The sequence below is a fragment of the Leptodactylus fuscus genome, chromosome 5 (assembly GCF_031893055.1).
Source record: "Leptodactylus fuscus isolate aLepFus1 chromosome 5, aLepFus1.hap2, whole genome shotgun sequence".
NCBI lineage: Eukaryota > Metazoa > Chordata > Amphibia > Anura > Leptodactylidae > Leptodactylus > Leptodactylus fuscus.
Genome location: NC_134269.1, coordinates 192016570 through 192043565, shown reverse-complemented (window position 1 = coordinate 192043565; position 26996 = coordinate 192016570). Strand labels below are relative to the sequence as shown.

General features: G+C 43.6%; 1 protein-coding gene across 3 annotated transcripts in view; it reads right to left on the bottom strand.

The window, feature by feature from the left end:
* CAMK2A (calcium/calmodulin dependent protein kinase II alpha) overlaps window positions 1–25575 on the bottom strand; it is a 176627-nt gene extending 151052 nt beyond the window's left edge. For all 3 annotated transcript variants that reach the window (XM_075274955.1, XM_075274956.1, XM_075274957.1), the window contains exon 1: window positions 25176–25575. In XM_075274955.1, coding sequence (XP_075131056.1) covers window positions 25176–25237 — 62 coding nt within the window. In that variant the 5' untranslated portion in view covers window positions 25238–25575. The remainder of the gene's footprint in view (window positions 1–25175) is intronic.
* Window positions 25576–26996: the final 1421 nt, after the last annotated feature.

Genomic DNA, 26996 nt, shown 5'->3' with positions numbered 1-26996 from the left:
CCATGGCTAGAGCTGTACCCGCGGAGACGGGAGGCAAACTTGCTTGAGGACGGGTTTAGTGTAGGCTTTGTCATCCCATTTGAGGATTCGCCGGTCTCCTCCTTGTCCGGTAATTTACGTTCCGTGTTGGCTGATGAACCTTTGGCGTGGGATAAGGTGATGAAGGAGGTTTCTTTGGGTAGGATGGCGGGCCCGTTTGACGACCCCCCATTCTCCAATTTGCATGTTTCCCCGCTGGGTCTGGTACCCAAACGGGAACCGGGTAAATTTCGCCTTATACATCATCTGTCCTACCCCAGGGGGGATTCTGTTAACGACGGTATTTCCAAGGAGGTGGCCGCTGTTTCCTACGCGTCGTTTGACAAAGCGGTTGATTTAGTTCGCCGGGCGGGTAAGGGGGCCTTTCTAGCTAAATCAGATATTGAATCCGCTTTTCGTTTGCTCCCCATCCACCCCAGTTGTTTTCACCTCCTTGGCTGTTCATTACGCGAAAAGTTTTTCGTTGACATGTGCTTGCCAATGGGGTGTTCGATTTCTTGTTCATATTTTGAAATTTTTTCGTCTTTTTTGGAATGGGTCGTGCGCTTCGAAACAGGATATCAGTCAGTTTTGCATTATTTGGACGATTTCCTTTTCGTAGGGCCGGCTGATTCCCCGGTTTGCGAGTTTTTGTTACGATCGTTCAAGTGTTTGATGCGCTCATTCGGTGTTCCCCTTTCTGAAGAAAAGACGGTTGGTCCTGTGACCTGCCTGTCTTTTCTTGGAATCGAAATCGACTCTGTCGCCATGGTCTTCCGCTTGCCAGATGACAAGCTTGACCGGCTGGTCCAGGAGGTTCAAAAGGCGGTGAACTCTAAGAAGGTGACCTTGCATCAGATGCAGGTGCTCCTGGGTCTTTTGAACTTCGCGTGCAAGGTTATCCCGATGGGCCGGACTTTTTGCCGCCGCCTGTCCTTGGCGACCAAGGGCGTCTCTCTCCCTCATCATTTTATTCGGATTACTAAAACGTTGCGTGAAGATTTGAGGGTGTGGCGGCGTTTTTTGGCATCCTTCAACGGTAGGGCCGTATGCCAATCCGACATAGTGTCCAGTGTGGAGCTCTCGTTTTTTACGGATGCGGCCGGGTCCGACGGTTTTGGCGCGGTTTTCGGTAATAAGTGGTGTAGGGCTGAGTGGCCCCCCTCTTGGTTCGATAGGGGGTTAGTTAGGAACTTGACGCTGTTGGAGCTTTTTCCGATTATAGTCGCTGTAGAATTGTGGGGCCAGAGCATCAGCAATTGCCGTGTCTGCTTCTGGTCCGATAATATGGCGGTCGTGCAGGCGGTGAACAGCCTATCGTCTTCCTCTTTGGAAGTGTTAGCGCTCTTGAGACATTTGGTTCTTCGCTGCCTGCAGGCCAACATCTTTTTTCGCGCCCGGCATGTTCCGGGCGCCGATAACAACATTGCTGATGCTCTGTCTCGTTCTAATTTTCAGCTGTTTCGCTTGCTACACCCGTCAGCGGAGGAGGAAGGGGAGCCTTGTCCGGAAGCTTTGTGGAATTTGTTGGAGACCGTTTGATGGCGCTTGTGCGGCGGTCGGTTACCCCCGCCACATGGCGGGGTCACACTGCAGCGTGGAACGAGTTTTTGTCTCACTCTGGCGGTTTGGTACCCGCGGAGGATAATGCTTTGTTTCGCCTTATTTTGAGTTTTTTAGAGGTTCTTCGGGAAGGGGGAGTTTCTGCTGCTGTGGCAGCGCGTAGGTTGACCGGTTTAGCATTTGTGCTTAAGCTTCAGGGTCGAGTGGATGTCACCAAACGTTTTGTGGTTAGGCAAATTTTGAAGGGCTGGAGGAAGGAGGCGGGGCGGCGTGACATGCGCCGCCCTGTTTCCTTTCCGTTGCTGCAGAGATTGTTGTCTGCTCTCTCTTTGTTGTGCAGGGACGACAGCGAAGTGCTTCTTTTTCGAGTCGCCTTTTCCCTGGCTTTTTTCTGTGCCTTGAGGATTGGCGAACTCCTTCCGGCCAGTAGATTTTCCGGTGGGGGCTTACAGGTGGGTGATGTCGTCCTTTCTAGCTCGGATGTGCGGATTTGTATTAGGCGGTCCAAGACTGACGTGTATGGCCAGGGTTGTTGGGTTCCGATTCGTCCGACTGGGTCTCCGTTCTGTCCGGTTCAGTTGGTTCGGGAATTCGTCAGTAGCAGGGTTCCATCTCCGTTTTTCTTAGTACATAGCTCTGGCTTGCCTCTCACCCGTTACCAGTTTTCCTCTGTCTTTAAGTCCTCTTTGCAGTCTTTGGGTTTGGACCCCCGTGATTTCGGCACCCATTCCTTCCGCATCGGGGCGGCCACTACGGCCGACCTGTGCGGATTGGACTCGGAGTGTATCAAAAAATTAGGGAGATGGAAATCCGACTGTTTTATGCGTTATGTGCGACCTGACCTTTTGCTTGTTTAATTTTTCCCCATTTTGTTTATTTATGTCTTGCTTTCTGTCCCGTTTTCTTTCAGGTTTTTCCCCGATGTCGGTGTGGATTCTGGGCCACTCCTTCATTTATTGGGCGGAGCGCAGGGCTGCTGTGCGTCCGGTGGGTCCGTCACTCGGGTTTTCCGGTGTCTCGGTACAGTGGTTGGGGATCAGGGGTATGCGGTGGATTAGAGTTCTGGCTGAGGTAGCGAAGATAAGCAGGTCAGTGCCGGGTACGCTGATTCTATTAGTCCATGCTGGGGGTAACGATTTGGGAAAAGTCAAGCTTGGTGAGTTGATTTCGGTAATCAAGCAGGATTTCACTCGCATTGCTGAATATTTTGAACGTGTGATCCCGGTTTGGTCGGAAATTATCCCTAGATCTCACTGGCGAGGCGCTCGTTCCCATAGGGCCTTGGAGCGCTCCCGTAAGCTTTTAAATGTGAGGGTTGCGAAACATGTACGGGCCCTGGGCGGGGTGGCCATTCGTCATTCGGAGTTGGATGGAGACAATAGCAATCTCCTTCTTTCTGATGGGGTTCATTTGAACCCCATAGGTTTGGACATTTTTCTGTCCGGGCTGCAGGACGGCCTTGATAGGGCCCTTCTTTTGGCTGGTGGGGTTGGTCGGGGCCAGTAGTAGGTTCTTTACTCTGTCCCCTCCGTGGCGGGAGTTTGCCACGTCCCGTGGCGAGATGGTCGAGTACGAGGGGCCCGCTGTCCACCTGCGGGCCATAGGAGAGCCGTCATGGAGGAAGTCTTGTTTCCTTTCGTTTGCACTTTAAATAAATCTGTAAATAAAAGCTGTGGCCAACCCACTTTCAAACCATGCCGGAGTCTGGTATGTCTTTGTTGTTTAGTTACACTAAGGGGCGGTATTAAAGGGTAACCTCTAAGGGATCGGTCAGTCTCAGCAGTCTAGTGGCCCTTGCACTGCTTAAGGAAAAGGGGCTAAGACTGCTGTGCTGGGGTTGCTGGGTTACGGTTTTTTGAATTAATACACCCGCCCCTTGTTTTGATGAGGTCATTTGTTTTGGAAATATACTTTATATAATTCGGGGGCACGTGGGTATAGGCCTCTTACCCTTCGTCTTGGTCTGACGTGAGGAAACGCCCGCCCACCCTTGCCCTCGCGGTTTTTTCGGTTTGTTTTGACTATGTTTCTTATTGTCTTAGTTGTCACAGCACGCGGGAGTTTGCCACGTCCCGTGGCGAGATGGTCGAGTACGAGGGGCCCGCTGTCCACCTGCGGGCCATAGGAGAGCCGTCATGGAGGAAGTCTTGTTTCCTTTCGTTTGCACTTTAAATAAATCTGTAAATAAAAGCTGTGGCCAACCCACTTTCAAACCATGCCGGAGTCTGGTATGTCTTTGTTGTTTAGTTACACTAAGGGGCGGTATTAAAGGGTAACCTCTAAGGGATCGGTCAGTCTCAGCAGTCTCAATCTGAAAGAAGCACTGATCAAATGTGAGGCTTGTACTGGAGACAAAGGAAAAGAGGGAGCCTGCAGGGGAGACGGCAATGCTCATGTCCTCCCTGCACCGGCTAGAGAACTTAAAAGGACACAGAATAAAACTGAAAGGGGTTGCCCCATTATGGACACTGATCACAGGAGAGGGGATAAGTGTCCGATCACTGAGTCCCCCACTGTAATCTATGGCAGCACCTGCAGCCCCATAGAAGTGAATGGAGTGCCGGTTACACAGGCACACAAGGAGACCTTGGGGGACTTTTGGTCCCTCATCTTCCTGATCACTGGGGTACTTGGCAGTCGTACCAGGCAATTGGACACTTATTCCCTGCCTTACTCTTATCGTAAGCATTGGTTGGATGTACGGTATACATCAATTCAATTATCGTACATCTAAAAGACAACTTAAGGATTTGTTCAGATCTACATCATGTTTTTTGATATAAATGCAAATCAAAATATTCATGGCAGACACCACCTTTACCTAACATATCCCATCAACTTACAATGAGGTTATGTTTTATCATTGCATGCTTTTACACTAGCCATTTGTTACAATGATTCCTCATTACAACTACAGATATACACAATAACTAATATTGTATAACTAACTGTATTACAAGGGTGAGGTGCTACAAGTTTCAGAGCAGAAAAAATGTACAGTAGACTTATTTTTATAAGCTTTTGCAAATTAAAGGGGTTCTCCAGTTTCTAAGATTGTGGCCTATTCTCAGTGTATGGAACACTTGGCACTATAGTATGTATGATGAGTGAGCAGTGCTGCCTCGAACCTGTGATCTATGGGGTCCTGGGTGTTGGACCCCCATAGGTCTTATATTCATGGCCTATCCTGAGGATCTTAGAAACCTGATAACCCCCTTAATGATGATTAATTATTAAAACTTTCACTGCTTATCCTTCACTTATCTGCCACTCATATACCAGCTGTCCAGTGTCTGTGCAGGTTAGTCACAGAAGTACTATTTCACCTGAGAAGACAATGGCCACAGAGAGGTGAGAGGTCAGAAAGAAGGCACATTAGCATACAGTGACCGAGGAGGGATGACGCCAAGGTTGGAAAGAAAACCAATGTGTTCAGTTCTCAGAAAAGCAGTGGGCCTCAGCATCCTCCCTGGTTTGCCATGTTAATATTGGCATTAAAGAGGACCTTTCACCTCCTGGGGCACATGCGGTGTAATACACCGCTAGATAGTAGACAGTGCGCTCAATTCAGCGCACTATCAGCTTTACAGTTCTGCACCCCCGGTGAAGAGCTATCGTTGCCGGTACCGTAGCTCTTCACTGTCAAAAGGGCATTTCTGACAGTCAATCAGGAACGCCCTTCCTCACAGCAGCGTCTATAGTGCTGTACTGTGAGAGGGGGCATTGCTTACCACCCAGCGGTGAGTAACGCCCCCCCCCCCCCAGTACTCATTTATTATCAGGAGGGGAGGGAGGTAATAAACGCTACTGTGAGGAGGGGCGTTCCTGACTGACTGTCAGAAACGCCCTTCTGACAGTGAAGAGCTACGGTACCGGCACCAATAGGTCTTCACTTGGGGGCAGAGAACGGGAAAGCCGATAGTGCGCTGAATTCAGCGCACTGTCAGCTTTCTTGCGGTGTGTTCCACCGCATGTGCCCCAGGAGGTGAAAGGTCCTCTTTAAACGGATTGTTCTAATATGACAACCCCATACACATGAGAGAATAGTCGTTTAACAGCAGTAGGACTAGCCAACTATCTTATACTTTTGGGAGCCTTCTGTCAGAGGAAAGAAGTGAATTATAGTGAATTTCAACACACATGTTATTGTACTCTTAGGGGAAATAAACCACGAGAGATAGTGGCTTACTCCCTTCTACCATTTGAAACACATACAGACTTGGTCGAACCGAACATATATGTATATGATGGGTTCAGGAGGAATAGCTGTTAGTAGAATAAGTGATCAACTGACAATAGAAAAAGTTGTATGTGCACTTTATAGGGCATGTCCCAATACAAACACTTATCGCCTATCCACTTGATAGGGGATAAGTGCTGCATCGCTGGGGGTCCGATTCCTATGTTACCCAGCAGTCAGGAGAATGTCGATCTATAAGTCCCCCTACATCCCCTGTGAATAAAGTGTCAGTGACTGGTGACTTGTTTGACTGGTGCACCATTCACTGCTATCACCAGTCATACAATCGCATTGGCGCTTCATTCACAGGGAAGCTTCAGGGGACGTTCAGAACCCTAATTCTTCTGATCTTTGGAGGTCCCAGCAGTCATACCCAAAGAAGTCAGACACTGTGGACGGGATAAATGGCTGTAATGGGACAACCCTTTTAAATTGATATGGAAGCATATGAAAGTTTCTTTCTGATTTGAATCCATCATATACTTGCAAACCATAATATCAAGGTATTTTCCTGTAGAAGGATTACTGTACTACAGAGACTATGCATGCCACCATCCATGCATGTGGATTTGCCATACACATGAAGCCTGCAAAGAAAATAAACATAACCTATGGTGAGCACTCAACTTGGTTATCATACAGAAATAGAGGAGAGGGAATTAAGTGAACCACACCAGAAAGGGTACTAGGTATTTTGTATTATGAATTTATTGTGAACTTTCCATCATAAACTGGAGGGTCTCTCTAATGACTGGGAGGAATTTCATAGGGATATATTATTATTACAGCATTGTAATATAGTTCACCAGTTATGACTATCCAGGGACTTTAGTTTTATTGAAACTTGTCTGGCACCATTTGTTATAGCGGCATGTAGAGATGTTAGCATGCGCCATGTCTTTTGCTGGTGGTGTTACACGTTGCTAATCCAAGGAGTTCATTAAATCACACTGTGTTAGTGGCCATGCGGGATGTTACAGTGTCTTATAGAGAAACCTTATAGTTGCACATATCAGACGTTAGAAAGTAGGCTACTCATAAAGAAGTAGGTTACTCATTAATCTTTGGTTGTTTCACAACATGTCTGATCCAGTTCCTGAGGAACTGAAGAGATGTGGGACCTCATGTATCAAAACCTGCAAGGACACACGTGTCCTTGTTCCCTATATCAGCCAATCAGAATACAGACTTCTGGTACTTTTTAAAGAATAGAAGCTGTGCTCTATGTGGCTGCCATTGGAAAGAAGGACATTTTGTCTCAGGGGTAGGTTTGAGAGATGAGGACCGTTGTAATATATACCAATGAAAATCACAACTTTTTTTTTTTTTTTTTTTTAAATGTAGATTGTGAGCCCCACATAGAGCTCACAATGTACATTTTTCCCTATCAGTATGTCTTTTTGAAATATGGGATGGAAATCCATGCAAATACAGGGAGAACATACAAACTCCTTGCAGATGTTTTTTTGCCCTTGGCAGGAATTGAACACCAGGACTCCAGCGCTGCAAGGCTACAGTGCTAACCACTGAGCCACCGAGTGGCCCCTGAAAATCACAACCTTGTCACTAATGAGAAACATCTTAACGGAAATGTTCACATCCCAACAACTGCCTACTGATGACATTGCTCAATATACAGGCATGACTTGAAGCGCCTGGGTCAATACAAATTCATTAACAGGGCACCTCATCTTCCATGTGTCATGCATAATACTGATATTACGTCACAAACTGCCCTCAGTATGTGAGAGCCAGGGACCGTGTGTCAGACACTGTGATCTGTAGTACGGGGCACCACAAGGTACAGTTCTTGCCGCTTTCTTTCACACTGTACACTGCTGACTTTAGGCACAACTCATCCAGCTGTTACTTACAAAAGTACTCCGATGACTTTGCTATAGTCGGCCTTATCACTGATGGGCTTTTTGGAATATGGGATGGAAATCCATGCAAGTACAGGGGGAACATAGGGAATATAAAGACAAACCAGGATCTTGTGGAATGGTACCAGCAGAACCACCTCAGGATTAATGCTGGGAAGACCAAGGAGATGGTGGTGGACTTCAGTAAGTGGAGACGTGCTCCAAAACCAGTGGATATTCAGGGAACGGGCATTTAGATAGTCAAGACCTATAAGTACCTGGGTGTGCTCCTTAATAATAAACTGGACTGGGCTGATCATCTGGATTTGCTGCACAGAAAGGGTCACAGCAGACTCTACCTGCTCAGGAGGCTGAGGGGCTTTGGAGTCCAGGGGTCACTTCTCAAGGCCTTTTTCAACTCTGTGGTTGCTTCATCTTCTTTGGAGTGGCCTACTGGGGGAAGTAGCATACCAGCCAGGGACAGAAATAGACTTGACAGGGTGATCTGAAGGGCCAGCTCTGTCCTAAGGAGACCCCTGGACCCAGTACAGGTGGTGGGTGACAGAAGGATACTGTCCGTGGTAAATCCCACGCCATGTATGAGACCTTGACAGAACTTGGCAGCACTGTCAGTGTCCAACTGCTCCACCCCAAGTGTGAGAAAGAGCGCTATCGGAGGTCTTTCCTCCCAACCGCAGTCAGGCTACATAATCTACATCAGACCAAGACAAGAGAGAGAGCTAAATGATCCTGAAGTCTTCTTTCTTTTTTTTTTCCTTAGCTATTGATTCCTAATATTTTTTCGTCAGCTTATTTGTTTCACCATCTGTAATATATTACTGTGTATTATCCTGTATCCGTATCATGCTGCTGTAACATACTGAAATTTCCCCACGGTGGGACTATTAAAGGATAATCTTATCTTATCGTGTGTCAATGAGATCCTTGGGCTCCCTCAGTCACTTGACCTGTTAATTTCACCTTTGTACCCTTTATGACTGAGTTCAAAGTAAATACTAGCAATTTAATATAAGCATATATCTTGGGACAAGTAAGAAAAACTAGATAGCCAACCCGTCACGCCATCTTACTGGGATACCCACGTAAAATAGCCATACTATCATCAAAATCTAGAATACAAAAGAACTATATAGCTCACCAGTGCCATTTAAGTAATGGGCCCCTGTACCAGCTGGAACTAGTCTTAGTGCCCGCCTGTGCCATCTAAGAACTTGGTCCCCATAACTGGTAGATCCACTCACAATTCCCTTATAGCATTATTGCAACTTATTTTTGTACACTATTGCTATTCTCCTCCAATAGGTACTTGTGGTAGGTGCAATATATGCAACAAGTCGGCCTTCATAAACATTAGCAATAGAGATGAGCGAACACTAAAATGTTCGAGGTTCGAAATTCGATTCGAACAGCCGCTCACTGTTCGAGTGTTCGAATGGGTTTCGAACCCCATTATAGTCTATGGGGAACATAAACTCGTTAAGGGGGAAACCCAAATCCGTGTCTGGAGGGTCACCAGTCCACTATCACACCCCAGGAAATGATACCAACACCCTGGAATGACACTGGGACAGCAGGGGAAGCATGTCTGGGGGCATAAAAGTCACTTTATTTCATGGAAATCCCTGTCAGTTTGCGATTTTCGCAAGCTAACTTTTCCCCATAGAAATGCATTGGCCAGTGCTGATTGGCCAGAGTACGGAATTCGACCAATCAGCGCTGGCTCTGCTGGAGGAGGTGGAGTCTAAGATCGCTCCACACCAGTCTCCATTCAGGTCCGACCTTAGACTCCGCCTCCTCTGGCAGAGCCAGCGCTGATTGGCCGAAGGCTGGCCAATGCATTCCTATGCGAATGCAGAGACTTAGCAGTGCTGAGCCAGTTCTGCTCAACTACACATCTGATGCTCACTCGGCTCTGCTACATCAGATGATGTACATTTGATGTAGCAGAGCCGAGGGTGCACTAGAACCCCTGTGCAAACTCAGCTCACGCTAATAGAATGCATTGGCCAGCGCTCATTGGCCAATGCATTCTATTAGCCCGATGAAGTAGAGCTGAATGTGTGTGCAGAATGTAGAATGCATTGGCCAACGCTGATTGGCCAGAGTACGGAATTCGACCAATCAGCGCTGCTCTGCCGGAGGAGGCGGAGTCTAAGGTCGGACCTGAATGGGGACTGGTGTGGAGCGATCTTAGACTCCGCCTCCTCCAGCAGAGCCAGCGCTGATTGGTCGAATTCCGTACTCTGGCCAATCAGCGCTGGCCAATGCATTCTATTAGCACGATGAAGTAGAGCTGAATGTGTGTGCTTAGCACACACATTCAGCTCTACTTCATCGGGCTAATAGAATGCATTGGCCAATCAGCGCTGGCCAATGCATTCTATTAGCGTGAGCTGAGTTTGCACAGGGGTTCTAGTGCACCCTCGGCTCTGCTACATCAGATGTACATCATCTGATGTAGCAGAGCCGAGTGTGCATCTGATGTAGCAGAGCTGAGTGAATCAGATGTGTAGTTGAGCAGAACTGGCTCAGCACTGCTAAGTCTCTGCATTCGCATAGGAATGCATTGGCCAGCCTTCGGCCAATCAGCGCTGGCTCTGCCGGAGGAGGCGGAGTCTAAGGTCAGACCTGAATGGAGACTGGTGTGGAACGATCTTAGACTCCGCCTCCTCCAGCAGAGCCAGCGCTGATTGGTCGAGTTCCGTACTCTGGCCAATCAGCGCTGTCCAATGCATTCCTATTGGAAAAAGTTTATGTCACAAAAATCACAATTACACACCCAATAGAGCCCCAAAAAGTTATTTTTTTATTTATTTTTTTTTAAATGTAGATTGTGAGCCCCACATAGAGCTCACAATGTACATTTTTCCCTATCAGTATGTCTTTTTTGGAATATGGGATGGAAATCCATGCAAACACGGGGAGAACATACAAACTCCTTACAGATGGTTTTATGCCCTTGGCGGGATTTGAACACCAGGACTCCAGTGCTGCAGGGCTGCAGTGCTAACCACTGAGCCACTGTGTGGCCCCCTCCAAAAAGTTATTTTTAATAACATTCCCCCCTAAATAAAGGTTATCCCTAGCTATCCCTGCCTGTACAGCTATCCCTGTCTCATAGTCACAAAGTTCACATTCTCATATGACCCGGATTTGAAATCCACTATTCGTCTAAAATGGAGGTCACCTGATTTCGGCAGCCAATGACTTTTTCCGATTTTTTTCGATGCCTCCGGTGTCGTAGTTCCTGTCCCACCTCCCCTGCGCTGTTATTGGTGCAAAAAAAGCGCCAGGGAAGGTGGGAGGGGAATCAAATTTTTTTTGGAGTTTGCCACGTGATGTTCGATTCGAATCGAACACATCGAACAGCCTGATATCCGATCGAACATGTGTTCGATAGAACACTGTTCGCTCATCTCTAATTAGCAACCCTCCTCCAATGTCTTACAGTACATACAGTGTGAAATATCAGATCATATGCAGAAAGGACCCACTAACAAGAAAGCATACATGCGATTACATTGCAATTATGTAGAAATCTCTCCCCCTTAGAGATAATGATTTGCAGCAATGAAGATGCCTGTATGACTTAAAGTATCATTTTTGCTGACATTTACATAATCGAGTGGGGAATATTTTTAACATTAAAACTTCTTTACCCAATTATATGAAAACAGAAAGGCTGAAATAATCACCCATAAAGCCCAGGATAATGGGTTTTATCTCATTCAATTGCCAACAGGAGAATTTGGAAGGATAAATAACAAAAACACCACTAAAAGTAGTACAGCAGAATAGCATAGTACAAAATTATTGTAGCAATAGATATGCACAGGATATAGTCAACAAGTTCTACAAAGGGTTAACTAAAAAGTAGAAGTACAACTTTCTCTAAGGATACATTCACACACCCAAGGTGCAAAACGGCTATGAAAAACGTACATTTTTTTTACCACTGTCTTGCACCCAAAGGGCTCCCATTTTCACAGATCCTTCATAAATTTGTGTGCATGGAGGAGTCTATGAAAACAGACAAAAATAGCACATGACCCATATTCTGACAGTCCATTACAATGGTCATGTGAATAACCCCCATTCACTGACATTAAATATAAAGGGGTTTTCCTATCTCATGGATCTTATCTATAATGCTAACTTATGTAAATTCAAGAATTTTCCTATATACATTGTTTTTGCAATGCTGCTTTGGTTGCCTGCCATGTGAAATTATTTATGCTATTGTTTAAACATCGTTTCCATGAAGTCACTGACATGACATGAGTCACTGCTCTCTGGGGAAGCTGAGTGCTCTCACTGTTATTTACAGCTCTGCTGACAGGACAATCAAGTCCCCTAATTTTAGTTTTGGGATAAAGACTTCGGGAGCCATGTCGGTTTTCTCTCTTTGTAAACACAAAGATAACACTGAGTCCGTTCTCTAGAAGCATGGTAACTGTTCTATACAAACCTGTGTAATGTAATATACATTAACTGTGTATATTATATGATCTTCATTTATATTAGATTTCTAGTAATCATAATAATTAATTTCTCATGGTAAAGGCAAAGTCTATATTAAGATAAGATAAGATAATCCTTTAATAGTCCCACCTTGGGGAAATTTCAAGTATTGTGATACTTCATAGTGTCCTGTTCAAAAAACAGTCAAATACGCCTCCCCCCAACTTGCTGAATAACACAGGAGGTGAGAAGAGACAACAGGCAAAGCCGAGACAAGGAGACGGGGAAACCCCTTTAATGCTGCCATGTGATGTCCTTTTTTTTTTTTTTCTTTTTAACTATTCACTGTTGTGTATTATAGCTTAAGTAATCTTCATTGTATTTTCCTAGAACTTGAGCTGCACCTATTGTGCTGTAGGCTACACAATTTTTATGATGGCTCCCTGTAGTATAAAGTTCATGCACATTTCCTATTACTCCTCCAATGAAGAGAACATCATTTATGTATTGCTAAAAATGATTTTATGAACTTTATAACTAGCCATAATGGATGGCTTGAATTAATGTTAGATTCATATTTACTTTACAGGGGAAAACCCAAGTGGAAGATGCTCCCACTACATAGTCTTAGAACCTCCTGGGAATGAGTCTAAGTATAGAAATATTCAAGCATGAAGATTACTAAACATCCTTTATTAATACTTTTTTGTTGTTTCCTCAAATGCATACAGATAAGCAATCTTCAAGGTCTAAAGCTCCAAACCACATTTTGACACGTAAGCTTTTTTTTTCAAGGCTGAATTCCATCCTTTGAAGGAGTTCTTCGAGATTTAACCAAATAAAAACTAAAAAAAAATGTCAGGGCACCTACCTTGATGCCTACCTGCAACCTCTTAGTAAGATGCAGGCATCTTGGACTGGCATACAGCCTTAAAGTAATAAAGGGTGTTAAGATCTGCCACAACCAGGTCCTCTCTAGCAGCAGGGATCCCACCAGGACGGGTCTTATATAAAAATGACGAGAAGAGTCAAAATGAGCTCCAATCCTGCATCTTTCTAATATGATGTGGGTATGTATCAGGGCAGTTACCATGACTTCTAATGCTTTTCTAATGCTCCAAGCAACATTTTGACTCATAAGGTGGTTGGATCTTATCCAAGCTCTGAGCAATACTTTAACCCTTAAAGTGAGATTATGGGAATAATGTCACTCCTTAGGGAGAGACCAACTTTTCTGGTGTGTGGAGACTTATACAGGGTTCAGGGTGCTTCCCAATAGAGGGTAGCATAACAGAGGCACTGTCTCCCTGTTTACATCTTGGGAGACAGATTTGCATATTCTTCCCATGTTCCCTTAAAGTGAATGAGTCTTTCTCAATCTCCAAGCAATGTGTTTACCTTTAATATTGTTGCTTGAAAAAACCTAACCACCCTACATTGTATTGTCTGCTAACATTAAAAAAACACAGTGGTTGTTGTCCAAATGTACATGAAGGTACTTTAATTCAGAATACTGCAAGACTGCCTGATTTCCTACACACTGTAGTGGTCCTGCAAGTGTAGCTTCTCCACCTTAGCCATGAAGTCAAAGAGGGAGCTGAGGCAGAAATGAGGAGGAAGCAACAACGATGGAAGTTACACTCTTGGTATCACAAGAGGGGGTTGGAAATTGAAATCATGGTTCAGTATTCAGAACTGAACTACATTAATAAGTTTTATTCATTTAATAATTTATTTATATTTAGATAAAAGCCAAATATCTTTTTATGTTACTCGACAAACCCTTTTGGGTTTTAGGTCTTCTTGAAGGTCTTGGAACTTGCACTCATTAAATATTTCAGAGGTCCACTACTGTCCTAGCTGTGTCTAGCCAAAAAAAATAAATAAATCTGTGATACTATCTTTATTATACCTGCACCCAGCAGTACATACATCAGAAATAAACCTGGAGCACAGAGTAGTGCTTACAAAAGACATGGGTCATCTCACCCCAGGCAGCTCCTGTGGGTATCGTGTGTCCGACTATTGAGAACCCCAACAATATGAACTTCACCTGTTTGATGTTGCCATCTGAAAATCTGAAATACAGTATTAAATCTTAGCCATTCAGATGAAGGAAACAAGACACCGTTTGTTATCAACTCCCCCCATTTATGATGTTCTGATGTCTTATTAGAAATACAAACATTAAAGGGGTATTTCCACCTCACATACTCATCAGTCTTTACTGCTGTAAAATCTTCTTTCTTCCTGGTTTCTTGCATCATTTGGTGGGCAGGGTTTCACATGCAACCTGCCGTTTAGCTCTGCCCCCAAATTCGTGTGTAGCTCCGCCCACCCATATTGGACTATGAAGTACAGGCAGCAGCAACTCCATTCTGTGTTACATACAGAGACTGCCTGTCTCTGCCATAATGCACACAATTGAATTAGCTAGCCTGATAACTGGGAGAACAGAAGAAATGAAAGCAGCTCCTCTCCCCTATCTGATAGCAGGAAGCTAGGTCACGTGGTGTAGACACAGGAATAGCTAGATACACAGGCTCGCTCCCGTGCACTTAGCCCCTCCTCCCTCCCCCCTCAGAGCAAGCTGACACATCACTTGACTCATGAGCAGCTAAGTCAGGGCTGTGGCCACAAAGAATTGAATAAAGTAAGATAGTGGCCAAACAAAGCAGTTTTGCTGAAGCAGTGTATTTAGGAAAAGTCTTACATCCACATTAACAAGCAGTATAGATAGGATCCTTGTGATGGGACAACCCCTTTAATACTATTTCCAATTTCCTATTATTTTTTAACAAGTCAGCGAAGATGCTATAATCCAGAGGTTCTCAAACTTATTTCATCTACCGCCCACTTTGAGAATCAATTATTTTCTAGCGCCCCCTAAAATTTTTAACTTTACAATATCTTAAAAATCACAATCGCAATCATTACTTTAATTTAATTATAGCGGCCGTATGAGTCTTATCCTGTTTCCGAATTCAAACTTACATTTTAAATGAGACTGTTCTAATGAGAGCAATAAAACACAACTTTCTCAGGGTCCTTTACCGCCCCCCTGTAGGCCTCCAGCGCCCACAAGGGGGTGTTATCGCCCACTTTGAGAAAGACAGCTATAAACTCAGGGAAGCCAAAGGAATAAATAATATCAGCTCGAAATGTAGTTCTAAAAATCTTTAAAGGTTATATCCACCTTAGTAACTATGGATAGAAAATCTAAAGCAAAAAAATATAATAAAGTTACTTTGCAAATAGCCTTGACTAAAGAGGTTACATTTTGAGTACAACTCCTATGCAGACCTACAGTGTGTATTTCCAGTGTTACAGATAAAAATTGAGCCATATGTACACTGATCTTGCAGTCAAACTGCTTTCTACACATCTACAACTTTTTGCAAACTTTATGTACAGTGGTGTGATCATATAACTTACAGTTGGCCATTCCCTTTTGGTCTGCACAAGCAGTTTTGTACATAGCCAGGGAGAGGGTTTAGCCACTGTTTAGACTGTGTGTATATGTGCAGCATCCCGGAGTGCTACTACTTTAACTATTTGTCTATTGTGCCTCTGGGTTGTTTTGGTATGTCCTGTCCTCTATATTTTGTGTTCCATGTCATGTATATATACTTTTTGCTGCTCAGAGAGATGTCCCTGCTACTACTGGAAGCACCCCAGGAGAATTACTACCACCACTATCAGGTGGTGCTGCAGGACCTCCCTCAAGGGTGTCCAGCCCAGGAGTGGGGCTGGAGTGCTTGGTGGAGTGTACTAGGTCTAGGAGGTGGCACATCATCTGCCACTACAACTCCTATCCTCTGGTCACCTCCATGTGGGTTATGGCACATGGAAGGGCATGCTATTTATTGACCTGTTCCCATGCTGGTAGAGGAGGCATAGCTTGGGCAGCTGTCGGGGGAGGATTATTTTACTGACCAGTCTGCAGAAGGCTTTGCCAACTTGGGCACGGAGAAACTTTGCACCCCTGACCTTGTAGTTTGCTCCTGGAATTGGAGTCACTAGCTAGACTCTACTTATTGGTGACAAAACTTCTAGGAGGCAGACATTGACTCTACCACGACAGCGGAAGCACAATGACTGTTGTCAGAGGCCTAGAGTGCCGCTTGCTACTGCTTTCATTACTGCTCCACTGTATTTACATCTGTGAACAGGTAAAGAATCCTACATCGAATGCCTGTGTGTCTCCAGTTTGTGTCTCTCTTTTACTCCTCCATTGAAGAGCTCCAGTAGGCAATTTGAGAGAGTGGTGTGACGGCGGCGGCTGTTCCATAAGGGCTGACCAAGTAAGTAGAACATCGACCATTGAGGACTAGTGCTGGGCGCCACCAGGTGAGCAACATTTTGTGATTAGAGAGAAGGAAGTATGATCATAAGACAATACATCTCACAATAACCTAATTGATCAGAGTGTTGCGGTAGAACGAGCAGATCCCTGATTTGTTATTTTCATTGATGACAAAAGAATAATAAGAATTGATTGAAAGATTGATTGTGCCGCAGGTAGAGCGATGATCACAAAAGGGTTGATATGTCTTTAGACATTTTTTTGAACATACAAAGTGTGATTTGAAGACAGTGTATTATAGAGCAGATCTGTATACAGGAGTTGTACTGCCATACAAAGAACAATAAGTAAACTGAATATCTATTTTAGGCTGAAGCCCCACGTTGCGAAAACACAGCTTTTTTGTTGCAGATTTTGTTGCGGTTTTTTGAGCCAAAGTCAGGAGTGGATTGAGCAGATGGTAGAAGTATAAGTACTCCTATATATTTCCCATTCCTTTTGTAGCCACTCCTAAGTTTGGCTAAAAAAAAAAACGCAACAAAATCTGCAACAAAAGAAACTGCGTTTCCGCAATGTGGGGCCTTAGCCTAAGAGAAACTTTGTAAGGTATTGTTATCCCAGAAATCTCACAATTATCTGCTTCTAAAAGAGCCCTTTATTGTTCAAAGTGTATCAGCCAGGCTCATTTATCAGTCTAAATGTTACACAGATGCCTCCGGTCTGTGCCAATCACTTCATTGACTGCCTGTTCATTATAGAATACAATATAACGTTATCACCCTCATCCACAAACTCTCGACAGCATTGCACCTCCCTACATCTCCTCCCTCATCTCTGTCTACCACCCTACCCATTTTCTCTGTTCTGCCAATGACCTCAGACTAATATCACCTATAATTACAAATTTGCATTCTATCTTCAAGTCTTCTCTGAAGTTGCACCAGTTTTCTGGAATGCTCTGGAATCTCAGACAATCAACTTCCACAGCTTCAAGGGAATTCTATAAACATATCTATTCAGATAGGCCTAAGACATGTCCTAATATAACACTTCTGGACTTCCACTCCTTCTTTTCGATCCTATCCCACTATTCACAAGACACAATGCCTTCAGAACACACAGATTTCTATTAGTTAAAATTTGATCCTCAAGAGCTGGTCTTATGGATTTCAGCTGTGGAGGGTACATTATTTTTTAATGCTGTCTAACAGCCCTTGTATTGCTATGCACAAACCATTGTGATTAAGTGTGGCCACAAAAAATGAGCACATCGTAACAAAATCTCCCTAAAGGTAGTGCAATCCAATCTTCTCCAACCTGACAAATTGATGTAACAACCTCTAATGACCATGTTCTTTGTATGACGTTGCGTAACACCACTTATACTCATCATTATTTTATACAGAGGTAAGTTGAGCTCAGACTGGCATTAGAAGCTGGTATGTGATTCTTTCTTATGCCACATGGACAAGACTATTCACCACCAGCCTTTTCTATTTCTCTGGCTTGGCTGAGTATGTATGACTTCAGTGGGGACAGGGTCTGCTCTGCCATCTTCTATAAATCTTCTTGCTCATATCCTTCTGTTTCTTCATGCAATCCCACACAGACTGGATGTTGAGATCAGGGCTCTGTGGGGGCCAGATCATCACTTCCAGGACTCCTCCTCCAAAGGTCACACCATATATTGATCTGGTTTAGATTTATTTTTGTCATTCACTCAATAGACCATAATACTCTTTAAATTTGGGTGTCTTGTGCTGGACCATTATTGTGTTGAGTCTTAGTCCACCATGAAACCCTTTAGTAATGTAGGGGCCAGAATGGTCAAGCTAATAGTGCCCCATAGACAATAAATTGTTGGCTGATCAATGGGTCTAGCTGATATCTATCAGTTTTGCACGGTCCATCGAACCTCAAAAATGAAAATCCATGGGTTGGGTGCTGATCCCAAAGTTTATCCTAAACTTTTTTCCTCTCAATCATGACAAAGACCTGCAAGGATTATTGTTATTATACTTGGTGATTTCTGGTGTTCGCCGCAGCTACACATTACATAGCCAAAGATATGTTGGCATTGTTCTTGATGTGAAAAGAAGACGTGCAACCTCTATAGAGACACCAGTAACAAAATGACTTGTATTTAAGGGGTTTTCCAGGACTACGATACTGATGACCTATTTGGATTTGTCACAATTATCAGATCTGTTGTCTGGAACCAGTCCCGGCCATTAGCTTTTTGAAGAGGCTTTATGTGAAGGCTGAGGGATGCCACAAGGATGCACAGGATCGGTGAGGCAAGGTGAGTATAAGTGTTTGTTATTTTTCACTCACCTCCCCTGGACCTCTATTTGCTATGCTCTGGGATCTGTGGATACCAAAGGGCTGAACCACATGAACATTCATTAAAATGAATCTCATGAAGTTTGCCCATCTCTACTCATCAGTACCATAGCCAGAGCAAGACCTATAAGTAATGACTGACAGTGGTCTGAAGCCCAGAGAAAAAACGGTCATGGATATAATGGGCCTCTTACCGACCATTGTCATTGTACCATAGTACAGTCAAGATGGGTTAATGTATTGTATCTTCTTTTTTCTGCAGGTCCTGCACTTTGAGAGTTGTACATCTGGCTGAGGAATTGTGGGCCGCTTCTAAAGAAAGGTTCTTTGCCCACATGGGAGAGTAGTCAGGTCACACCTCATTGCACTAAAGAACTCATTGACCTTCAATGTGACAGTGTCCTCACCCTAACCTTGTTGTATACCTAACGTGGCACTGTCATAGGCAGGCAATAATCCAACTAGTTGTAGCTGTCAGTTTGTCAAATTTCAGAAAACGCAGCGAAGCAGGAGGTCAGACAATCTCACAGAAGAGAAGTTCTCTGCGCTGAAGTGCATAGAAAATACCTGTCCTTGTAGTGTCAGACTGAGATTCCTTGGGCCGACTAGATAAAATGATTTTAGGGCCCACCCTATAACAACCCGTAGGAACTAGACCTTAGTACTTCTTAAATTTGGTTGTCTTCTGCTAGACCATAATTGTGTTACTGGAGGATCCTCTGGTACTGTATTAGGCCAGTGTGACATTGTGTCCTTGGTTAGGGCACTCAATGTCTAGTTACAAATTAGCGCTAGAAACAATCTAAACATAAGAACCGTTTCTCTGAAGTTCAAGGTTTGAGTTTCCATGATCAAACACCACCATGTGCAATGTAAAAATCTGTTGAAGAGGTGTAAAGAACCCCGCAGCAAAAGTTGTATTACTTTACGTGGAGTGAAGAATCGTGTCATTTCATGCTTGGAGAAGACTTCCTAATCAAATATGGAGCGACAAATAAAAAGGTGCATGAGTCTGTGGCTATTCTACACATTTTCTATTACATGTCTTAAAAGGAACCCGTCAGGTTGATTTGGGACGGTAAGTGCTTATGGACCAGTGGTTCAGTGTCCCGAATTGCACTTTTAGAACGCTATCCATGTCTGCATTAAAAAAAAAAAATCTTTAGACTTACCTAGCGATGAGCCTCATTGTACACTTGGCCATGAAAAAGGGTTACTCATTTTTACTGATCCATCATAGATTTTATCTCTTTAGGGAACCGTGAAAATGGCCTGGGAAATGACATGTACTTTTTTACAGATCGGTCACATTGCCTGTTAAGACAGCAGTCATGTATTCTCTTTTTTGGGAAGTGGGATGTGGCAACTTTGGGATTCATTTCTATTTTTATTTCTATTTTTTTATTTATTTTATTCTATTTTTATTTTTCATGCCATTTGCCTTGTGGTTGAAACAATATAATAATATTAAATATCATGTTGTAAAGTACATGGCGCTACTAAATATGTGTAGGATTTTTTTTATTTTTAATTTTAAAACATTTTGGGAACTTAGGATTTGTTTTTGTTTATCTTTTATGTATTTTTTAAACATTTTATTGATTTTTTTTTTTTGTTAAGTCCTCCTAATATACTTTACCACTAGGGGGCTTGATCACTTCTACAATATACTACGTATGTATTGCAGTGTATTGTACCTGTTACAGAATTGTAACAAGCATTCTATTAGGCCATGCCTTTGCCTAATGATGGAAACCACAAGGGATATTATTAGGCTACTTGTTGTATTAACAACCCATTGACACAGACAGGACTGATGTTGACACCAATTTCTCAGCCACACTCTCGCAGATATCACATAGGCTCTGCTTCTGAGCCCGTAAAATCACCTTGCAGAATCCGCTAATGCACATGCAATGACATACATGTAGGTGAAAATGCAGGAAGGGGTTAAGGTCCTGATTTTGTGGTCTTTCATAGCGTCTCAAGAGTTTGTGTCTTCCAAAAGAAGTGCTATACCTGTCCATTGGTTTTGACTGGTATTCACTTCAATGGAGGTGAGATGGAGTACCAAACACACCTCTCACCAAATCTCTGCTTTTCTAGAGCATAGAAGTCCAGTGGGTGATTCTACTCAATGACTAACATTAATCTCTTTACGGACTCAGGGAAGATTAAGAAGAATCAGTCAGTAGGACCGCCCACTGGACTCCTGAGCCCAGAATGAGATTATTAAATTGATAGATTATTAGTTTTGTTGAATCCTTCCCAAAAATATGTATATCAATCTGCTCAGCTCATTGTACTGTACAATCTGCTGCCACAGATTGGATTGTATTTTTAATTTGACAACTTCCTTCTAAAGCTTACTTGCCAACATTTAGATGTTCGTTCCCAGGGAACCCTTGAACTAAGTGTGTTAAAATTTTGCATGGATTCACTCCCTTTTTGCTAAAGCCCCATCCCCTTTGTATGGCATGTCACACCCCCTTTTTCGTAATGAGAAGGACACATGACATGACCGACATGAAATGACCAGAAGACTCTTGCAAAAAATTTCTGTATTTCCCCTGCCAAGCTCTTGATCATATTGATCAAGAGCTCGGTGGGTTCTGCCATGTCTGGAGATTTGTCCACTCTTGCAGGACATTGGGAGGCCACCCCTTTTTGGCGAAGTCTCCTGGATGTTTCAGGAGAGTTCACACGTGAGTTTTAATGGGAATCTGTTACATCTATTTGGGATACTAAACCATCCACAGGTTCTTATGCACTGATAATTTAGCAACCTCATCCACATGTGCCACGAAGCCACGATATACTTTTCCACTTTTCCAACAAGGTCCATAAGGACCTGTTGGTGGTGTGGTGTCCCAAATAGACCAGTAGAATGCCAGGAGAAACTTTCCATTTTGTTGCTATCTGCATACTTTTAGTGAGTCATCTATGAACATCTGGTATGAAAACACTGCATTTTTAGTTCACAGCAACCAGTCTGCCTCAGAATATCCAGAGGCCCATTTGGGACTGGGACATCTTGGTCTGCCATATTTGCTATAACTCACACCATATCAGGTGCACCTACATGTGCAAGAATTACTAAGAGATGAGAGCCTCTTAATATTTCCTGCATGCCTTGCACACGGCGGAGATTGAATTAAGACTGGCATAAGAATCGTCAGCCTTAATAAATTCCCTCTAGAATTTTCTAACGGAATTAATTTGTGTTAATTAATGTTTTACATCATGATTTACATTGGTATCTTACCAGTCGAGAACGAAGCAACACAGTACTACTGACAGGGCGAGGGGCCTGTGGAGATTGTTATGTAATGCAGCAGGGGCACTAGTACTGTGTGAATGGGAATTTTATATTAACCATTGGCTGACATTTTAGATCCTGTAGACTGTGCAAGGCTTCCTAGGAGGCTGATCCTAATACTCCCCTAGTACGCATCCAAAATAAAACAAGATAAGCTTGCGGAGGGGCCAGGAAGCACCAATTGACGCCAGGTGTATAAAAAACATACCTATTTACCGATTGAAAGTGCAAGTATTATGTGATGGTAACAATATAGCACTGTCAGTATCCGCCTTACACACTTGTGACTTACAAGATTCACATCTAACTAACTATTAAGCCTGAGATTTTAGTATGGGCCTTGGTGCACGAGGGCTGAGAGACGGTTATATGTAATCTGTGCAGTGTTCTCCCTGCAGTTACATGAGCCCATAGTGTGCACACATGAGAGATACAGAAGTTATAGCATATGCACCCTAGCATGCCTGTATACCATTTTCTGTCCTTTACAATATCTTCAGTTGACATCTTCCTTATGGTATATTATATAATATCCACAGCATATATTACAATTAAATATGCCATACACTGAATGATCACCACGAATAAGATTGCCATATGGTACCCAAATTGCACCAATAAACTGAGGGCCATAAGTAGGAAACTGTGGTGTCAACTTTAAGTGTCCATGAAATCCACACCAGAGGCCAGTAATGGATTCTAAGCAACCACACAGTTCTAACATCGATGTAACACATTTAGGCATTTATCACACAGGCAGGCTATCCATTCTACTATGCCCACGGCCAGAGGAGCCCGGCAACCCCTTGGCAGTTAGAATAGGGCATATAAAAAATCCAAGTGCTAAGTGCGCCTGAAATGTATTTTATTAACCCAGTTGACATATATATCACAGCTGTAGAGGTTGGTAGCTGACCCATGACCTTTAACACCCAGGGGGCCCCGATTGTGCTTTCTTTACCTCTACATGTAATTGTATGTTCATTGCTCACATCTTTGTTTTTCTTATAATAGCTCTTTTTGGTCAATTCTCAAGACATTGGAGTACAAATGCGTCTTGTTCCTTGTCCACAGTCTTATTTGGAGTGTTGTACGCAAAAGATTTGTTTGTTTTTGTGTAAGACATTGGCTAGGGAATAGGAACACTATAAACATCTCAGTGGTTGAAGTACAGTTTGGTGAATGGACCCACGCTGGGACAATTTTCTTCTTCCTTCTACCAGACAAATAAAATCTGTACTTCAGCTTCCAGCTACACGGTTATCCAATTTAATGCAAATAAATCCGCACAAAGGGGCCCAAACTTTCAAGGCTCTTGATGTCAATTTTTGGAACGAATACACGTCATTCTATGAAATGGTCCTATAGATTCTCCTACCTGCGAAGTACAATCTAGCTCTATGTAAAGGCACAGGGGACTGCTTCAGGGAGCAGCGTGGGGTCCCCCATTAAGCCTCTCTGTGCTGGATGTCATTACACTGCAGTGGGTGGGAAAAAGCTGTCAGGAACATCCATTCTAGCTGGGGGTGTATCAAATTCAGTTTTCCGCCTATATCTTCTTTAGCCTCTCTCTCACACTGGGAAGTTAACCCTCGCAATTACAAAATTCTCAAACTACTAGTTACCCAATAGCAGCTGGCTTTATGGGTGGCAATCATAACACCCACATTCCAGGGATCTCCTCAGCAGTGAAAGTGTTAAACGCAACAGGGTTCTCGTTGCTTAAAAAAAAAAAAAAAAAAAACGTGTGTTTGGGGGGGGGGGGGGTAAAAAACGTTAGCGAATCTCTGTGCTTTGGTAATGCATGATAAGAAAACATATGGAAGAAAATATGCACATGCAGATGCAGAACGACTAAGTTAGACGGTGTAGTTGAGATAAATTTGTCATTTGGCAGAGCTTAGTGTGGTGTTTTTGTCCATAGGGTTCTAGGTATGGGAAGAAATAGTTAAGCAGCAAATTTGAGTATGCTACATGTGCAAGCAAATGAGCAGCGCTCTGCAATATGTTGCTGTTTTGCATGCAACATCTACGTGTAGCCAAACGGGTACATAAGTAAGCAAAAAACAAACAGCGTAAAACAGCAGATACAAAAATTCTCCCATGTAAACCTTATCATCTTCCCCGTCTCTTAGTCTGAGCGTTGCATATCATAATTGACGCCGCATGCAATAAGAACCCGAAACGTTGCCTCAGCCTATAGATGTAGATCAGTTTATTATCACACACAAATAGGCGTTAGCGTACATTATCCTCCGGCTCCAGATACTGTGATCCTATCTGATTCAATAAGCGCTGAGTGTAATTAATCTAATATGGATCGGGATTAGCTGAATTCCTTTCGGGATACTACTGGCCGTGACTGTGATCGCAGACACAATATCAGGAAACACTATCACTCCTTACATCCATCGCATGGCTTGGCTTTCTTGACACTATGCCAGCTGGAAGGTGTAAGATGCCCTTGATTTTTGTAAACCACTCCTATTCCTCATGCATGGTAGCAGCCGTATGTCACCATGAATTTCCTAAAAGAACCTGTACAAGATGACCCCAGAGGCTATTACCAGATAGCAGTGACTGCTAGTCATTTATTACCAGATTGATTTCTTTAAATGGCTAACATGACGGGTTTATAGTCACCTCCGAGACGGCACATCAATATGCCAAGGCTACTTAAAGGTTACACCCTACTGTAAGTATCCAAAGCCTATTGAATACAAATTCACACTGGACAAGAATGCTGTTGATTTCTAAGTTTGGACACCTTGGTAGACCTTTGTAGATATGGTCCTACAGGTTTGGATCTTGTAGACCCTCAATGAAGTTGCCAACCTAAATCAAAGACTTCCACATCTTTACCCAACCATGGGAACCTATTCTACTACAAGGAATGGATATTTCCTAGCCCAAGACACTTCCCACCAAACTTTCTAGGCTCAAGAACCTTCAAAGTTCCTGAGTCTGAAATATCAGAAGACTTCCAAAGACTCAATCGTGACCCCAAACCCTTGGACATCCTCATAAGAATATAAGACTTACTTTCCCAGTTCCTCAAACAGTTGGTACTCCTCGCTGAAGCGTGTGCAGGTGATGGTAGCCATGCTTCAATCACGCCTCAGTGACCTGGAGATGATGAGTAGCTGGTAGTCGGATGGAGATGTCAGGGGCAGACGAGAGCCAAGTACAATCTTTAGGGCAGACGAGCAGGGTTTATCTCCTCTTCTTCTGCTTGGAAGTGTTGAGATGTCACTATACTCCCCCTCTGTTCTTGTCACTGACTAAGCCTGTCGCCCTCTTCTTCGCCTTCTTGGTATACGTCTTCCTGCACCGTTAGCACTTGGGCATGTGCTCCGCCAGTGTGTGAGCTATAGACTTACAGGTAGGTTTCCATGAATATTGGTGTCTATGTGTGAAGTGATCTTTTGCTATCCCTCACGGTCTCCTTCTCAGGCTGGATCCTTCTCCGAGCTGACTAGCCCTCTCCTGCTCTATGTGCTGCCTGCTTGGCACTGGCTAATACTTGCACTGTAGCTGACTCTTGTTCTGCTCGCTCCCTGCTGCTATCTTGAAGGTGAGGGAGGCAGCGGCTCTGACTGACTGACTGACTGACTGACAAGCCTGCAGATAAGCATGAAGCCGATCTGTCCTCCCAACCGTACCAGCCCTCGTCAGCATCCACATCTCCATAGCAACCACCCTCTGAAACGCCCTAACTCTGTTGCCAGGGCAACTGCTTCCCAAACATCTGCCCCCCCCTCCCCCCCTTCTTCCTCGCACACCGCTCCTGACTTGTCGTAAAATCCTGTATAATGGACAACACTCAATAAGTGCTGGACAGATGACAGGGGTGTGACAGTGACACCTTGTATCCGTCCTGATGATGATGATATCCGTGGACAGCGACCCTGTTCCGTACTAGCAGATACATCACTATGGTAACAACAGCTTCAGAGTTGGTCCCCAGGAAGACAGGATGTTGTTACCATGGCGACCATGATGGATACCTTACAATAGACAGGTACCCAATGGTTTCACTGCCAAGTTAATTGCCCAAAAGGAGAGAAATTTCTGCCCCATTATGGGAAAGAAATGAAACATTCCTGCGTCTTTCCTACGCGCCATCGCACTTTACATCCATAGCAGCCTATTATAATACATACTTATATGGCTGCCATTACTATAGGGACACATCGCATGCGTCAGGACTGCAGCCACTATGTCATAACTAAGGAGATAGGGAATCCTTTACTTCTGCAATGATAATAGTTACATGTATCATATCGCAGGACTAAGCAAAGTGTGTGTTTATAACAGCGCCGTTCCTGTCCACAGGCAGTGCCTGGTATTACAGCTCTGACTGATTCACTTAAATATGAGTTAGTGACAACACCAGACGCAGCACTTGGACACAAGGAATAGTACATCAAAGCAGACACTTATTTAGTATTCTGCAGAAGTCCTTTAAGTCTTAAAGGCGTTATCTGGTGACTTTAATTAAAAGAAATAATGCTCATCTTACCAATCTTCCACCAATGCTTCCTGTTCGACACAAAATATGATTGCTCAGCCAAAAGCTGTTTTGTTTGTTTATAAAGATCAGATTTTATATATCTAAAAATGTATCATATAGAATAAATTCATATTTTTTCATTGTCCTTCCACAAATCTATGCACTGCACTTTAGAATGGTCTGTGATCTATAGGAATTTTCAATCAAGTTCATGAATGGAATTCCAGAGCTGCAGTAAACACTGACACATAGAGCAGCAAGAAAGAGAGAGCAGGCAGCTGCTGTCTATATACACATGTATATGCAATTCATCTGTACAAATCAGTCCATTGGCTGGTACAAAGTACATC